We start from the raw sequence: 12,688 nt of genomic DNA on the forward strand, positions 1-12,688 counted from the left end.
TTCTCCATATCCTCACCATCCAACCTCACTGCACACTCTGTGACTTCATTCCTCTCAAACACCATAACTTTACTTTTGTTTACATTAACTTTCAGCTTCCTCCTCCTACACACTGTCCCAAATTCATTCACCAAACCTTGCAACTCCCATTCATCTTCACTCAACAATACTGTATCATCAGCAAACAGCAACACCGGAAGCTTCCAAATCTCACCCTCATTCATTAGGGCCACCCCCGCATCCACTGCCCTACCTTGCACCTCCTTTACAACCCCATCCATATATATATTAAACAGCCATGGAGACATCACACACCCCTGTTTCAGTCCCACACTGAGATCAAAGAACTCACTCAGCTCACCATCCACTCGCACCGTAGCCCTAGCTCCCTCGTACATACTCTTCACAGCACTCAACAATTTCCCCTCCACTCCATATATTCTTAATACCTTCCACATACCTTGCCTATCTATTCTGTCATAAGCTTTCTCCAAGTCCATGAAGGCAGCATACACTTTCCTTCCCTTCTCTAGATACTTCTCCACTAAACATCTTAGAACAAATATCTGATCTACACACCCTTTTCCCTTCCTAAATCCCCCTTGTTCTTCTCCAACTAGCTCCTCTGTCATATGCCTAACCCTATCAATGAGTATTCTACCATATATTTTACCAGTCACACTAAGAAGGCAAATACCCCTATGGTTACCACATACTTCTCTCTCCCCTTTTCCTTTGTACAGAGGAACAATTATACCTGATTTCCAGTCCTCTGGAACCCTTCCCTCTTCCCAAGCCAATCTACACAACTTCCATATCCACTCCACAACAATCTCACCCCCATACCTAAGCATTTCACCACACACTCCATCAATTCCCGGGCCTTTCCCAGCTTAATCTTCTTCATCGCTTCCACTACTTCCGACCTACTGATCTCTTCCTCCCTCCTCTCATCTCTTCTTCTCCCAGCCATTCCCCAACCACTTATACTCACACTGCTCTCACTCTCTACATTCAACAAATCCTCAAAGTGCTCCTTCCATCTCCTCAATTTCTCTCTCTTCTCCACCAACATTCCTATCTTTCACTCCCCTACCATTTCCCCTTTCACACTGCCTTACTTTCTTTATCTCCTTCCAAAACAATTTCTTACTCTCCCTCCATTTCACACTCAGATTCCTCCCAAACTCTTCATCCACTTTCTTCTTACTCTTCTTCACCAGTCTCTTAACCTCCCTTCTCCTGCTCACATATACCTCTCTCTTCTCTCTCTCATCTTCTCCCCTACCTCTACTCGCCAACCATTCACCATATGCCTTCTTCTTTTGTTCCACAGCTCGTTTCACCTCATCATTCCACCATGCTGTCCCTTGCACACTCTTGCATCTCCTCCTCACTCCACAAACCGCCTCACACGCTGCGCTTATCTCTTCCGTGAATATCTTACATATGTCTTCCACCCCTTCCATCTGCTCTAGCTCATACCTTCCCAATCTTTCTTCCACTATGCTCTTATACTCTGTCCTTTTCTCACTATCTTGCAATTTCTCCACTCTTCTCACAGGAGCTGCTTCCTCCTGTCTTCCCCTTCGTCTCCTCAACCACTTTCTTTGCAGCTCTACCTTGGCTGAGACTCCATTCCCCCACCCTCTCCACACCCTTGCATCCAACACTTGTCTTCTCATTCGCTCATCCACACACACGTAGTCTATCATTGCCTTTCGTTCAACAAGTTCACCATCCATCCTCCTCATTACTCTCCATGTATACCGGTGGATCATCTTATGACGAAAGTAGGTGTTGGCTATTGCCAACCCCTTACCAGCACAGATGTCCACCAAAGCACTACCATTACCATTCCCATTAAATATGCTTTACTAATTACTTTACCAGGTTGTCAGTGTTCACTGGTGACCAGTCTGATGTGGGTTTTGACCAGTTTCATGTAGGTCTGGGGGTAAGGGGGGCAACTTTTCCGAGATGACAGACTCACAAGTTATTTTCCCCATAAGATTAGTTATTTCTACCTAGCGAAATTCTCAAATCACGGTCTGTGCCTAGTCTCATAAGACCGCAGTTTAGGATATTCCACAGTATATCATCACAGGAACCTTGACATGGTGCAGATGTGTGAGAATACAAAAAAAATCATACTACTGCACTCATAAAGAACACCCAAGCAGGACTGAAATCAGATTAGAAGTACTGGTAGATGCATAAGCTACTGACCCAACCACTGAAGGCTCCAACTTAACTTACAGAGGATAATTCAGTGTAATGTATTAACACTTGAGGTGACAAAGACACTACTAGGGAAATATCGACCTACAGTACTGTACCATTCAGTAGTGTGTGTACAGAAAGAGTTCATTTTACAGCATCTATTGCTGTAAACACAATTTAATGAAAAATGCATTAGACAACAGTACTCATCCAACTGAGTTTCCTTAATGAAATACACATTCAAGGTGCATACTGGCTACATAAATATGACTACATGTATCAACAAAATACATGACAACAGCAAAACATGGATCCATAACCATTTACTATTAATACTAGTGTGAAGATTAAACTTATCTATATTAACACTAACCTGCAGTAAGTTTGATCTCCTCAATTCTGGTAGTGTTATTCTTCCAGACCAAGATCTATTTACACAGTAGTATATTCTAGCTATCACCTGCAAAAGAATGAGATTATGTAACATTTACCATCACACAATGTACACTGGAAAAAGGCAACTACAAAGCCAGCTATTTATATGATAATAAATTTATTATAAAATTAGGATGTAGCACAATAAACAATTTAAGATTGTTACAATTTTGCAAGGGATTACCTAAATTATCATACTGGTTAATGATTTGATGTCTGAGGTTCATTTTTTACTCAATCACTGAGTAACGCGGACCGTGCTACTAAAACTCACGTCACTAAAAACAACATGTTTGCAGGTATAATGGTACAATGTGTTCTGGCAACTTTCCGGAACTCATTTTTACATCTTCTTACCAACCTACCCCACATAAATTACCCCCTACTTATACCCACCATCAGGTAAAGTACTGTAAGAGACATCATCATCATCATTTTTATCCCATGTTGCCCCATGAGGGGCATAGGAGCCCGGGGTTGGGCAAGTTGGTCCCGACATTTAAGACGAGCATGACCAGCCTCCCTCACCCCTGAGTGACATTTCATGTGCAATAAACCCCAACCACCCCTTGGATATAAACTGCACAGGCTCAATCCAGTCAGAATGCCTTAATTACCCACGAACCCACCAGATGCCATAATTTGGTTATATGGTTACCACCCGTGTAGTACAGCAAAAGTTCTCTCATTCGGGATCTTCAGGACCAAGCAGGTGCCGAAAGGGCAGAAACTGCCGAATGACAGGGAAAACCTGCTAAAACGTTTCTAGTAATCATGGTCGGTCACCTCAGAGCAATCACAGTGTCTAGCAAGAATTACTGGTCAACCCTACAAACGAAATATTAATTAAGCAACTTATATTTAATGTATTTAATACAATACACCTTAACCTAGGTGTATTTACATTATGTACACCGTAAAATAGCACGACAAAGTTTCCAAACTTTTGAAGGGTCCCACTCACAAAGCCAGACACTCACGAGTCATGACGGATGATGGCACATGCAGTGTTGGCAAGCAGAAATCTTCAAGTGCTAAGCTCAGCTTTAAAATGTTCTATGCTATTGGTGAACTGTTCAAATTTTTGTGCTAAACTGAACTTCAAAATGCGCTAGATATGTAAGAAAATATAATAATTATTGGTGCTAAATTATTACGAAGCACTAAATTATTATGAAAAAGGGCTAGATCTAGCATCAACAGCACTAAATTGGCAACTATGGGTGCATGGGTACCAGTGGCGAGTAGGTGACCCTGTCATGGGTTCCAATCGGCTCAGCATACGTGCCGGAAGAGCAGAGAACTTTCATAATGGGACTGTTTATGAAAACCGCCAAAAGATTGGAAATACCATAAGACCAGATGCCGAATGAGAGGACTTTTACTGTAGATGATTTCCTGGTGTACAGGAAACCATTTAGCCTGTCATTCAGTGCAGAGTCACCCGTAGACAGAAGGAAGAGGCAAGAATGAAGGAAAGAAAGACAGAAGAGGAAGGAAGGAAAGAAGAAAGGAAGAAAGGAAAGGGCAGTCACCCGAGAGCAGCACTACATCGAGTGAGTGGACAGTGAGTGCCCCCACCCACTATAAAAGATATATAGTCAGTACTCGTTTTACACTGATTCGGTTTACGATAATTTGCTACAACGATAATAGAAAAGTTCCACCCCAAAATGCGATTTATGATAAATTTCCTGCTATAACGATTTTGCCATCGGAAAGCGACTCACCTTGCATGTGCCTGTCGCTTGTCTCAGGCAAGATGGCGCCCCCGGCGTGCAGTGCATTGTTATGGTTCAGGTCCCGCCACCCCTTCAAAGCCCTGTCTTTTCAACTTGTTCATGTATGTCCCCTTGTTATCATCACCTCTCAGCCAAACATCGTACTACAGTAGACATAGTGTAGCACCAGGCCAACTTTACGCAAGTGTGATTACTGTATTGTTGTTGCAACAATTTACTGTACGTGAGTAACTCTACCTGTACTGGTGTGATAGTGTTTCTTTTGGTGAATTACTGTACAGTACTGTGGATTTGTGTGCCCAGTGGTAAGGTCAGTGCCAGTGTAGGCTCCAGTGCTATGGTTGGTGCAGGTATGAGCCCCAGTGCTAAGGTTGGTGCAGGTATGGGCCAGATTCCCCTCCCCCTAACCTGTTCCTGTCTGACTCAGAGGCTGACCACTAGTGCCTGTAAGGACGGGCTGTCCCCCAGCCTCGGGGGGGACGACTTGGACCAACACAGGAAGGCATGAAGGTGGGTTGTCATTTATGGTTCAGTCTTGGTTAGGTGACTTTGGGAAGTCGAGTTGAAGTAACCCCCCTTTTATAATGTGTTTCAATCTCCCAATTTACAATAAAATCGGTATACGATAAGGTATGACCTGACGTAACTTCATCGTAAAATGAGTAGTGACTGCACTGTAGATACTCAATTAAATAAACTTCAATGTAGCAGAAGCCCGAGATAATTTTTTTTTTCCCGGCATTTTTGCCCTGTTTAATGGAAAATTTCCATTCAACTGAGCATAATTCCATCAAGGAAATTCTGTACACAATAATGTGTTAGTGCATACTGCTGTTAGTGTGTGTGTGCACACACTTGTTACGTTCCGAGTGGTGACGTCATCGGAAGGGTCTTGCGGTATGCAGGCAGAGCCTGCTCATTTGGAAGTGTGAGGCCAGTGAGTTCGGTTGTTTCGCATCCTAATACTGGCAGCAGAGACTAGTTCGAGCATAATGGCATCGTGCTCAACTAAGTGGCCTCCAAAACTTGAAAATGATTCTGCCTATGAGAGTTGGAAGAAGGACATCGACATTTAGTGCGAACTGACGGACTTACCGAAAAAGAAGCAAGCTCTAGCCATTCACCTTCCATTGTCAGGAAGAGCAAGGGTGGCGTCTTCAGAAATTGGAGCTGCTGATCTGAAGGATGATAATGGTGTTCAGACCTTGTTGAACAAACCAGACGGTTTATTTCTCATGGACAAAGGACGTCGGCAGTTTGCAGCTTTTCATGAATTGTACAACTTCAGAAGATCTGGTGATATGAACATTCGTAAGTTCGTGGCAGAAGTCGAGCATGTTTATTTTAAATTTACGAAGCAGGACATGCAACTACCTAATTCTGTGATGGCTTTTATGCTTCTGGCTTCATGCAAACTTTCAGATAGTGAACAACAACTAGTGATGTCTGTGATAACTGAGGTAACTAACGAAAATATGAAATCTGCCCGGAATCGTATTTTCACTGGGGAAATTTGCGGGCAGAACGATGCATCGGTGTCTGCCAGTGAGGTGAAGAGTGAACCACTTTTTTGGAGTGACGAAGTCGAGGGTGAGGAAACATTTTACGTTAGGGGTACTCGATGAGGAAGGACAAGGTTTCGGGGTGGTGCAGTACGTGATCGAGGTCGTGGTGATGACCGTTCAACTGTGTCTGCTAGAATTTCCCAACGCTCATCCACCGGCAGGAGGCAGAACCCGCTCGGGCCTGATGGTAAGGTGTCGAGGTGTTTAGTATGTGATTCTTGATTTCATTGGGCACGTGACTGTCCGGATGCATACGAAAATAAAGGCAGTCAAGAAGAAAATTATGAAACAGTGCATCTGTCACTATTTATGGGCTATGCAGATGATACCGCTAGTAGAAGTAAGTTAGACGCTAGTAGAAGAATCTAAGGGATGTGCTGTTCTAGACACAGGGTGTTCTATAACTGTATGTGGGGTTGAATGGATCAGTTGCTATCAAAAAGTGAGCTCAGTGATTACGAACGTGAAGCTGTAATAGAAGAAAAGTCATCCTCAGCGTTTACTTTCGCTGATGGTGTCATAGTTTCTTCCCTCAAACGTGTTACTCTGCCCTGCTACACTGGAAATATGCATGCAACCACTGTGACTGATGTGGTGAACTGCAATATTCCCTTGCTGCTGATCAAACGTTCCATGAAAAAAGCAAAAATGGTGATTAATTTTGAGAGTGACCAGGTCAAAGTTTGTAGAACTATCGTTAATTTGAAGTCCTTATCTTCAGGCCATTACTTGCTTCCAATTTCTTTGTGACTAGGCCGAAAGTTCTGTAAAACGATCGCACTGGCATCTCTTGGGGGTGATGTAGACAAAACAGCTTCGAAGCTTCACAGGCAATTTGGACACCCAACATCGGCTAAACTAATCAGACTTATTACAGATGCTGGAATTAAAAGTTCAGAACTGGAGCAAGCTATCAAGGATGTATCTGATGTACAGTCCGTTGTAGGTACAAGAAAGCTAAGCTCCGACTCGTAGTCAGTTTGCCCATGGCATCTAAGTTTAACGAAGCCATAGCTATGGATTTGAAAGCTTGGGGAAGGCATTATTTCTTAGTCCTTGTTGATTTGGTGACCAAGTACTGCACTGCAATAGTAACTGTGGACTAATGTCCGACCACCATTATCAAAGGAGTACTGTATTTCGGAGCTGGATTGTTCTGTTTGGCACACCTGGAAAAATTCTTACAGATAATGGGTGTGAATTCAATAATGCTGAAATATGAGCATTGGCAGAGGCCTTTAATATCAAGATCATGACGACGTCTGCAGAGAGTCCATGGAGCAACAGAGTATGTGAGCATCAAAATGCAGTCATAGGTGACATTGTTAGGAAGATAATGCCTGATAGCCAGTATGACTTGGATGTGGCCTTGGCTTGGGCAGTATCGGCAAGAAATGCTCCCACCAATTGTGCAGGTTTTCTCCTAACCAACCTGTTTTTGGTCAAAACCCTGGCCTGCCTAATGTGTATGCAAATGATCCTCCAGCCTTGGAACCTACATCTATCTATCTATTGCCAGACGCCTCAATCCCATTTGGGGTGGCCACAAACAAATCGCCTACACGTCGTCCTGTCCCCTGCCATTTCACTGCCCTGCTCCCAACTCACACCCCCCTCTCTCATATACCTCTCCACCCCATCCCTCCATCTCATCCTCGGCCTCCCCCTCCCTCTTCCTCCCTCCACCTCACTCACATACACTCTCTTCGTCAGTCTTTCACCCTCCATCCTCTCCACATGGCCAAACCACCTCAGTGTGTTCCACACTTCCTATCACATCCACATCCACACCACAACGCTCCTTTATATCCTCATTCGTCAGCCTGTCTCTCCATGTGACTCCACAGGCTCCTCTTAAATAACTCATTTCCACTGCTCTCACTCTTGGCTTGTGTCCTTCCAACAATGTCCAAGCTTCACTTCCATACGTTAGAGTTGGTATCACAATACTGTCATGTAGTAACTTTTTCACTTCCATGCTCACTTCCCTGTTTCTTATCACTGCTTTCAAAGAACCAGCAACCTTTCTTCCCTGCTGTACCCTTTCAAGCACTTCACCCTCCATCCTTACTCATCACACTACCCAAGTACAGTACTTAAATGTACTCACATTTTCCAATTCCTCACCATCCAACCTCGCTGTACATTCACTGACTTCCCGTCTCTCAAAGACCATCACTTTACTCTTCCCTATATTCAACTTTAGATTCCGTTTCTTGCACACTCTCCCAAACTCATCCACCAAGCCTTGCAGCTCCCATTCATCTTCACTCAACAACACAGTATCATCTGGAAACAACAGTACAGGGAGTTTCCAAACACTATCCTCTCTCACCAGGGCCACTCCAACATCCACTACCCTACCTTGTACCTCTTTTATTACCCCATCCATGAACAGATTGAACATCCATGGAGACATGACACATCCCTGTTTCAACCCAATCTCCAAAGAGGAAAATTCACTTAGTTCACCATCCACACGCACTGCAGCCTTAGCACCATCATACATACTCTTCACAACATTCAACAACTTTCCATCTACTCCATATATTCTTAATACTTTCCACAATCCTTGTTTATCCACCCTGTCATATGCTTTCTCCAAATCCATGAAAGAAGCATACAACTTCTTTCCCTTCTCTAGAAACTTTTCCACTAAATATCTAAGAATGAATATCTGAGCTACACAACCTCTTCCCTTCCTAAAGCCTCCCTGTTCTTCTCCAAGTAATTCCTCTGTTCTTTCTCTAACTCTGTCAATAAGTATCCTACCATACACTTTTCCTATTATACTATGAAGACAAATGCCCCTATGATTACCACACACTTCTTTTTCCCCTTTTCCTTTGTACAAGGGAATAATTATACCTGACTTCCAATCCTTCGGGACTCTACCTTCTTCCCAGGCCAATCTGCAGTTCTTCCACATCCATTCTACTACTATCTCTCCCCCATGCTTCAGCATTTCACCACACACTCCATCAATTCCTGGGGCTTTCCCCATTTTGACTTTCTTCATTGCTTCCACAACTTCTATCCTACTGATTTCTTTCTGTCTTCTCACCTCCCTCCCTCTCCCAGCCATTCCCTAACTTATACTCGCATTACTTCCATCCTCTATGTTCAACAATTCCTTAAAGTGTTCTCTCCATCTGCTCACTTTTTCTCCCTTCTCCACTAGTAATCTACCATTTTTATCTTTCACTCCCCTGCTAACCTCACTTCCACCCTGTCTTACTCTCTTCACCTTTTTCCAGAACATCTTCTTACAGTCCCTCCACTTTACACTCAAATTCCTTCCGAATTCCTCATCCACTCTCTTCTTACTCTCTCTTAATAATCTTTTCACCTCTCTCTTTCTTTCTACATATAACTCTCTCTTCTGCCTCTCAACTTCTTCCACGCCCCTATTTCTCATCCATTCATTGTATGCTTTCTTCTTTTGTGCCACAGCCTGTCTCACCTCTTCAGTCCACCACGCTGTTCCTTGCACCCCCCTCCGTCTTCATTTAGCAAGACAAGAGTTTATAAAGGCTGAATCAGGTGAATGTTTGGCTAGGGCTCTGCGGCACAACATACATTCGAGTGACTTAAATGACATCCGAACTGGAGATGTGGTCTTCTACAAAAGAAATGACAGCCATGAATGGCATGGTCCTGGAATCGTAATAGGCAGAGATGGAAAACAAATTCTGGTGAGACGCGGCGGTGTCTATGTGCGAGTGCACGTGTGTCGTCTAGCACGTGCTCCAGAACGAAATACTACTGTTGGAGACAGCGTCAGTAGTTATGAGAAGAACAGTGTAGTCCAAGCGAAGCCTAATGACGATTCTTCGCAAGTATTGAATGACTATCCACCGGATGATGTTGGAAAATGGTGCAGTTCTGGATGATCAGCCTCCCACAGTTTCTCTTCTGGTTAAGGAGCCTCCCAAGGTTTCTGTTGGTCAATGTATAAAGGGAATACATTCAGAAACTGGAGAGTTGGTGACTGGAAGGATTGTGAGTCGGGTGGGAAAAGCCACTGGAAAGTACAAACACTGCTACAATTTGAAGAGGGACTCTGATGGCAATACTGATTGGGTGGATCTGCAAAATGATTTCAGCACATGGGAAGTAGCTGATGATGAAGCAGAAATGCTTGTTCTTTTCAACTCTGAGGACGTATTATGCGCCAAGGAAAAAGAAATTACAAACTGGCAGAATAATGACGTGCATGAGGAAGTAGATGATGTTGGGCAAGATGCCATAACGGTTTGATGGGTTGTGACAGAAAAAATGGAAAACGAGAAGCCGATTCTTAAAGCCCGTTTAGTCGCCAGAGGATTTGAGGAAGACACCGCGGATCTCCGGAAAGACTCTCCTACATGCTCAAAAGAGGCTGTGCGTTTGGCACTGTCTTTTGCCTCCACCAACCAATGGGATTGCCATGCTATGGACGTGAAAGCTGCTTATCTGCAAGGTAACAACATTGAGCGAGTTGTTCATTTACGTCCTCCGCATGAATATGCAAATGGTAAGCTGTGGAGACTAAGGAAAATGGTTTACGGCCTTTGTGATGCTGCTAGGCACTGGTACCTGCACGTTAAAGATCAGTTGTTGAGTCTCAGAGATAAAGTGTCATCACTGGATTCAGCACTGTTCTCTTGGAGTAATAGGGGGAAGATCGAAGTCATTATATGCATTTATGTCGATGGTTTCCTTTGGGCTGGTACATGTGAGTTCGAGCAGCAACTGATAAACAGTTTGAGCCAAATATTCCTCATCGGCAATTCGGAATCAAAAGCTTTCAAATATGTTGGTCTAAATGTCGTCTCCTAGAGCGATGGAAGCATAACGCTTGACCAGTTCCAGAGTGCTTCGTCTTTGAAACCAGTCACGCTGAGCAGACATTGTGCAGCAGTAAAATCAGGAGAGCTGTCTGAGTCTGAGAAAACTGAGTGCCGAGCGTTAATTGGGCAGCTCAATTGGATTGCCACACACACTCGACCAGATATTGCCTTTGATGTGTGTGAGTTGAGTATGACTAGCAACCGAGCAACCGTAGCAGATTTGCTTAGGCTCAACAAGGTGATTGCAAGGGTGAAGACTGACAACATGAAGCTATACATTCCAAGAATGGGGCCACTCGATGAATGTTATATAGAGTGCTTTTCAGATGCCTCTTTTGCCAACCTTGTAGGCAATGGGTCTCAGGGAGGAGTTGTGATCTTCCTACGAGATGCTAGTGGGGCGAGATGTTCCTTATTCTGGAAGACTAGAAAGACCAGGTGGGTCGTCAAATCTACTTTATCTGCTGAAACGTTGGCGCTGCTTGAATGTACTGAAACTGCTGTATATCTCGCCAACATATTGCGTGAGGTTTCTGGATGTGGAGATTTCAAGATCAAGTGTTTCGTCAATAACAAGAGTCTGGTGGACACCCTTTACCCCTGTAGGAGTGTAGAAGACAGAAGATTGTGCATTGATATTGCTGTATTACGAGACATGTTGGAGCAAGGGGAGATTGATGAAGTGTCTTGAGTGGACACATCACAGCAACTGGCTGACTGACTCACCAAGAAAGGTGCCTCGACCGAGCGGCTGCGTGCTGCAGTCAGCCGGGACTAGAAGGATTATAATACTTCAGAGGACACCACATATCTGTATGTGGTTACAGACTTGGTCTGTAACATAGACTTTTATTTAAGCAAAAGTCTATGTATTAGATCCATGGTGTGTATAGGATGCCAATAATCCATTCAGTTTCGTCCTTGGGATCTTTCATCAAATTAAGAAGAGAGAATGAGAGCGTTAGTGCATATTGCTGTTAGTGTGTGTACAGTATATGCGCACGCACTTGTTACATTCCGAGTGGTGACGTCATCGGAAGAGTCTTGCGGTATGCAGGCGGAGCCCACTCACTTGGAAGTGTGAGGCCGGTGAGTTCGGTTGTTTCGCATCCTAATAAATGCATTTCTGGGGGTATTAATTATGGGTTCAGACTGCTATGTGCAGCACTGAGAGTTAGCATGGTTTGTTAAGTTTGGGTTGGCTTCAAGGATTTAGAGGAAAATAGCTCAAAACACTGGAAATTTTTCCTTTATACTGAGCTGTGGTTACAGAACTCAATTTAGCTGAAAATTTGAGATAACAATGGGGGTTGGCTGGATTAATTCATTAAATGAAGCATCTACTGGAACCACTGTAATTAACAACATGAATGTATTAAGATATCATTAACAAAAACGTTAGGTAGGGTACCCATGTGTTGTTGATGCGTAGCTCCTTGGCACTCTCCCCACGCCCCCCACCCTCAATGTTGTCATAAAGTTTTGCCTTCTCTCGTATCATGTGGCTTTCAGTAGAGACACTGTTCTTTCTCTGGCACTCCATATAACACCCTATGAGCTTCTCTGTCAGTTTCAGGACTACAGTACAAACTTTCACTGCTGCCAGGTTCACATCACCAGGGTTCCCCTTGCACAATCTTCTTTATCCTCTGGTCCTTCCAAATCATTTTGATGGTGTTTTCATTCACGCCATGCTTTTCCACCATTTCTACCTGCCTCATTCCCTGCTCTAACTCCTTTCTTATCTCACAGTTCTGGGCATACATGAAGATGCACTGCTTTCTAGGTGGCTGAGACTGAGCACACAGCATGACTAAGAGTCAATGTCTTGCTCGACACTCAAACAAACACACACACACACAAATTCTTGCTGCTCAGCACAGGCAGAACT

At 43.8% G+C, this 12,688-nt stretch overlaps 1 protein-coding gene across 2 annotated transcripts in view; it reads right to left on the reverse strand.

Moving 5' to 3' along the window:
- The window catches only part of LOC145393489 (uncharacterized), a 434,047-nt gene that overhangs the window by 38,252 nt on the left and 383,107 nt on the right, over positions 1-12,688 (reverse strand). For both annotated transcript variants that reach the window (XM_080267608.1, XM_080267609.1), the window contains exon 8: positions 2,597-2,683. In XM_080267608.1, the coding sequence (XP_080123734.1) occupies positions 2,597-2,683 (87 nt within the window). The remainder of the gene's footprint in view (positions 1-2,596; positions 2,684-12,688) is intronic.

This window comes from Coenobita brevimanus, chromosome 24 (assembly GCF_032717465.1).
Source record: "Coenobita brevimanus isolate Jiangsu-jjx chromosome 24, ASM3271746v2, whole genome shotgun sequence".
Lineage (NCBI taxonomy): Eukaryota > Metazoa > Arthropoda > Malacostraca > Decapoda > Coenobitidae > Coenobita > Coenobita brevimanus.